The sequence below is a fragment of the Pollicipes pollicipes genome, unplaced genomic scaffold (assembly GCF_011947565.3).
Source record: "Pollicipes pollicipes isolate AB1234 unplaced genomic scaffold, Ppol_2.1 Scaffold_4740;HRSCAF=5597_pilon_pilon_pilon, whole genome shotgun sequence".
Classification (NCBI taxonomy): domain Eukaryota; kingdom Metazoa; phylum Arthropoda; class Thecostraca; order Pollicipedomorpha; family Pollicipedidae; genus Pollicipes; species Pollicipes pollicipes.
Genome location: NW_023596545.1, coordinates 21355825 through 21361611, shown reverse-complemented (window position 1 = coordinate 21361611; position 5787 = coordinate 21355825). Strand labels below are relative to the sequence as shown.

Here is a 5787-nt window from a genome sequence, read left to right as displayed (position 1 = left end):
CTTTGCTTCAGTCTTCAATTTCCGGGGCTTCGTCCGTTTCCTTAGGATTTCTATTGGCATATTATCTCGGTAGAGAATGTCTTTGGATGTCAGAGCGGTTTTTAGGTCTCGCCATTGGAATTATGCAAGAGGTGTACTACTTGAAGAGGGTGCTACTGCAGTCCGTTCGCACATGATGGCAACATCTCACGGCAATGCATGAGTCTTACTCATCGGACTGAAGTCATGCAGTTTCACCGACATTGTCAGCACGATGTGTTGAGTTCCAATAAGTGTGAATCGCATTATCCGGACTCGTGTGTGAGGTGCACTACGCTAATAGACGCATACGTACCGTAGCAAAAACGCTGGCATTGCTTCAGTCTTATTTTCCCGGGGCTTCGTCCGTTTCCTTAGGATTGCCGTTGGCATATTATCTCGGCAGAGTATATCTCTGGATGTCAGCGAGATTTCAGGCCTCGCTCATTGGAATTGTACAAGAGGTGCACTACTTTAAGAGGGTGCTACGACAGTCCCGCCGCACGACATGATGGCAGCATCTCACGGCAACGGAGTATTCATATTAACTGAACCCAAGTGTTGTAGCTTAAGCGACATTGTCGTCACGATCTGTTAAGTTCTAATGAGGGCGAATCGTATTATCCGGACTCGTGCATGAGGTGCACTAATACACGTTAATTTACCGCACCGAAAACGTTGGCTTGGCTTCGGTGTTGGGTTCCCGTGGCGTGGTCCGTTTTTTTCGGATTGCTGGAAATGCTTCAGTTCAACCGACATTGTTGGCTCTTTCTCTGTGTTGTCTGTTTGGAAATATAAATTGAAGCTTCACAACTGGAAATAAATTAGGAGTGCAATAATAAATTAAGAAGTAGAAAGAAGTGCAATGATAAGGCAAGAGTGTAGGACCCTTTCTGGTCTGCGTGCGATGTGCCGTAAGTTATCAAATATTTGATAAAAATGATCAAAATTATGTTACGCACGAAGGCTCAGCGCACCAACAGATAGTTCGAGACACGAATGTACAGGACTGGGATACTATTCTTGGTTTCTCGTATGTCCGCGATTTGGTGCTTATATTGCCCTTTAAGTACGTGTTATAAGTCGTCTGCTATCTGCGTGTTAAAAATCACATGCACGTAAAACGCTCGCAGTGGAGATTTTTCTTCTTCTAAAAAAGGTGAAGTACTTGAAGAATCCCTAACGTAACGCCTGACTTAGTGTTTGGTCGGGCTGTGAGAGCGGACGGCACTACATTTGGCGACGAGTAGTGAACCACGTGGCCGACGCCATGGACAGCCTGCGTGCCCCGCCGCCATTTTTGATGGCCCCCGGCCGTCCTCAGATCTCATGGACCCAGTGTTTCAGGGAGTTCCTGATCTTCGCCGTGGCGAGTGGTTGGGACACCTGGACTGAGGAGCGCCGGGAGGTCCTCATTCTGCACTGTGTGGGGCAGGAGGCTCGCCGTCTCTACTTCGCTGCGGCAGACCCGGCGCAGGGGCGGTGAACGAGGCGCAGGAGACGGCTGCCGGGACTGAGGAGGGCGCCAGCTTTAAAAGTCAAGCTGTCCCAATTTCAAAGGTAGAGGCAGTGTCTGCAGTCTTCAGGAAGCTAGGTGTAGGTGTACTTTCCTACCTAACGTTAGAAAAAAAACCATTGCACACCATTCGTCGTGTTTAAGGCGGCACATATCGTAAATAATCTCAAAACAGGTAGAATCATGCTCCTACCTTCGAATTTCAACAACTTCGATGGCGGGCTCCCGAGCGCCGCGCGCACCGCACCGCCTGGACTCGACAGCGCCGTTTCTGCGTTGCCGTTGCGTAAATATAATATTTCTGCTTACCAAGAACTTTACAAAATGTACGGGGACCAAGGTAAACCATTCGTCGTGTTTAAGGCGGAACATATAGTAAATAATTTCAAAACAGGTAGAATCATGCTCCTACCCTCGAATTTTAATAAATACGATAGCGAGCTCCCGAGCGCCGCACGCATCGCACCGCACCGCCACGACTCCCAAGCGCCATTTCCGCGTTGTTGCGTAAGTACAATATTTCTGGTTATCAAGAACTATAAAAAATGTACGGGACCAAGGTAACAATAATAAAGCAACCAAAATCGTTCCTTATCGAGTTTAGGTACGTTTATGAAACACACAGGCCAGAATAATCCAGAACATATCCTAAACTAGCCTAGCCTAACCTAACCTAACCTAACCTGAGAATAGACCAGAACCTAAGCTAAGCTAAGCCAAGCTAAGCTAAGCTAAGCTAACCTAACCTCACCTAACCTGACCTAACTAACCTAACCTAACCTAACCTAACCTAGCTTAACCAACTTAACCTAACCTAACCTAACCTAACCTAACCTAACCTAACCTAACCTAACCTAACCTAACCTAACCTAACCTAACCTAACCTAACTAACCTAACCTAACCTAACCTAGCTTAATCAAACTTAACTTAACCTAACCTAACCTAACCTAACCTAACCTAACCTAACCTAACCTAACCTAACCTAACCTAGCCTAGCTTAGCCTAGCCTAGCCTAGCCTAGCCTAGCCTAGCCTAGCCTAGCCTAGCCTAGCCTAGCCTAGCCTAGCCTAGCCTAGCCTAGCCTAGCCTAGCCTAGCCTAGCCTAGCCTAGCCTAGCCTAGCCTAGCCTAGCCTACCCTAGCCTAGCCTAGCCTAGCCTACCCTATCCTAACATAACCTAACCTCCCCACCCTATATCCCCTTCAACCCAGCATCCCATTGGCGTCCATGTTCCATGCCATATATAGGTGCCATATAGTGAGCTTTTATTTAGCCGCCATGTTCTCATTTTGCTTTACATTCACCACTCAATCCCCCCTTGTTACCTTGGCCCAGTACATTTGTATGGTTCTTGATGCTGCTTGATGCGCAGTAATGTTGTGACCACGCGCAGTAATGGTGCCAGTGTCGCGGCTGCTGGGTGTGTGTGCGGTGCTCGGGAGCACGCCATCGTAATTATAAAAAAGTTTGAAGGTAAGAGCATGAATCTACCTGTTTGGTGATTATTTACAATATGTCCTGCCTTAAACACAATGAATGGCGAACAGTGATTTTTTCTAATATTAGGTAAGAAAGTACACCCTGACCGGAAGCTGTTCCCTGAGAGGAAGGCCGTACACACTGAGCGGATGTTGTTCCGAAGATGTGTTCAGGATCACCGGTCTCCAGCTGTGTACCTCGCTGACCTGCAGGCTCTGAGTGCCAGGTGTGGCTTCGGTGAGCTGCAGGAACAGTTTGTGGGGGAGCAGTTCCTGGAGGGCTGCAGTGACCCCCGGCTGCGGGAGCGCCTCTGCAGGGAGCCAACTCTCACCTCTGCGCGTATCCTGGAGGTGGCTGAGATGCTGCAGATGGAGGCGGAACGTCAGCAGCTGGTTGCGAGAACTGCTCAGAGCCAGACATCAGTGTCCTCACAGCTGGAGGTGGCTGCTGTAACTGCTGCGAGACACGGTGCTGGTTCCAAGCAGTGTTCCAACTGTGGTGGCCCTCATCAGGCAGCAGGTCCAAGCTGTCCAGCTCGCTGGGGAATTGCTTCAAGTGCCAGAAAAAGGCCACTATGGCGAGTTCTGCAAGGAGCGTGCCAAGAAGCAAGTGCAGAAGAAGCAGAAAAAAGGTCCAGGTGGCAGAAGTGCTGGCAGTGAACTCTGACAGCAAGCAAGGCTTGTGGACTGATGTGATGGTGAACAGACAGTGCCTCAGGATGTTGGCCGGCACTGGCTCGGCTGTCAGCATCCTGCCACTGTCTGTCTACTAGCAGAGGTTCAAGCACCTGCTGCTCCGGCCGACTGCTGTGCAGCTGGCAGCCTATGGAGCCTCAGTCCTTCCAGTGGAGGGGGTGGTGCAGGGTGACAGTGCAGGCCCCAAACAGCAACAGCTCCCAAGTGTCCCTGTACGTGGTGGATGCTGGTGTGCCGCTGTTGGGTCGAGACCTGCAGGAGAAGCTGAAGCTGTCAGTGATCCATGGGGTAGCAGTGCGTGCTGTCCAGGAGAGGAGCCAGAAGAACTTCCCAGTCTCAGTGGCTTCGTGCATCGAGTGAGGCTGAAGTCAGACCAGGAAGTGGCTCCAGTACAACAACGCCTGCGGCCTCTGCCCTATGTACTGAGGGAGGAGGTGCGGCAGCATCTCGAGAAGCTGCAACAAGCAAGAATAATCGAACCAGTGGACTCATCTCCCTGGATCTCGCCCATCGTGGTGGCAAGACGCCGGAATGGTCAGCTGAGGCTCTGCGTGGACCTCAAGGAAGTCAACAAGGCAGTGGAAGCAAGTGGACACCCACTACCTGACATGCAGGACCTGTTGGAGCAGCTGCAGGGAGCTACGGTGTTCAGCAGCCTGGATCTGAAGTCAGCACACCACCAGCTGGAGCTGCATCCTGATTCGAGGTCGCTGACAACGTTCATCACCCATCAGGGCCTCATGCGGTACAAGAGGTGCCTGTTCGGGTTGAAGAGCCTGCCGCAAGCCTTCCAGAAGGTGATGGAAGCTGTCCTCCGAGGCATCGATGGAGTGCAGGTGTATCTGGATGACGTCATCATCTTCGCTCGGACACCCAGTCAGCACGAGGTGCAGCTGTCAGCCGTCATGGAGAGGCTCAGGCGACGTCGCATCACACCGAACATGGACAAGTGCAGGATGCGCCAGCGAGAGAAGGAGTTTCTGGGCTTCATCATCTCACAGAGGGGGGGGGGGGCAGTCAACCCGGCCCGGGTTCAGGCTCTCCGAGACCTGCCCCCACCCTCAGGGCTGAAGGACCTGCAGACCATGCTGGGCCTATTCGGCTCCTACAGTCGGTTCGTCCCGGGCTACAGCACCCTGGTGGAGCCTCTGCGCCGTCTGCTGCGGAAGGGGGCGCCACCGTTCCTGTGGACGCCCGATCTGCAGGCGGTGATGGACACAGTGCGGCAGGGCATCCTCAAGAGCTAGACACTGGCGATGTACGACCCGTCTCTGCCAACGCTGGTCACCACAGACGCCAGCGACGTGGGAGTCGGAGCAGTTCTCTCCCAACTCCACCCGCAGGGCGAGCGAGTGGTGAGCTTCGCCTCCTGCAGCCTCAACCCAGCCCAGAGACGCTACAGTGTACGGAGCGTGAAGCTCTGGCCTGCGTCCGGGATGCCGAGAAATGGAGAAAGTACCTGTGGGGGAAGCCCCCTCTGTCTCCGGGTGGAGCGGGCCAATCGGACGGTGAAGGCGGCACTCCAGGCGGAGGACAAGAGCGGCGAGGGAAGAGCGCGGTATTTGCAAAAGTTTTTGCAACAATACCACAGCACGCCGCATGCAACAACCGAGTCAGGCGGTCCGAACTGCTGCACGGTCGGCAGCTGCGGACAAAGCTGCACGCCGCAGCTCTGAAAACGGAAAAGCAGGCAGTGTCGGAGTCAGAAGTGCGGAGACGGGTGGAAAACCGCCCGGCCTATGAAAAGGCCTACGCCGACGGACGGCGCGGGGCGCGCACGCCGCCATTCGACGTATGGGATCAGGTGAGGGTCCGGCGAATGCCCCGGCCCCGTAAGGGGCGCCCACGTCTCACTGAGCCAATCCGGATCGGGCCCGCCTGGGACCGGTGAGCTACCGCCTGGAAGACGGCACTCGGGTGCACGGTGAACGACTGACGGCGGCGCCGGCAGATCGCCCACAACGTGCGCAGCCGGGCGCGGCTGCACCGCTGCGGCCGCGACCGGCAGCGGCAGACCACGATAGACCGGCTACGTCAGCGCCCGAGTCGGACGGCTCGGTGGACCTGGACGCTGGTCG

General features: G+C 53.9%; 1 protein-coding gene across 1 annotated transcript; it reads left to right on the top strand.

Annotated features, from left to right (window-relative positions):
- Positions 1 to 1288: 1288 nt before the first annotated feature.
- On the top strand, positions 1289 to 4956 carry LOC119098056 (uncharacterized protein K02A2.6-like). Its single transcript, XM_037220985.1, has 3 exons — positions 1289 to 1387; positions 3227 to 3395; positions 4019 to 4956. The coding sequence occupies exons 1-3, from the start codon at positions 1289 to 1291 to the stop codon at positions 4954 to 4956; spliced, it is 1206 nt and encodes a 401-aa protein (XP_037076880.1).
- Positions 4957 to 5787: the final 831 nt, after the last annotated feature.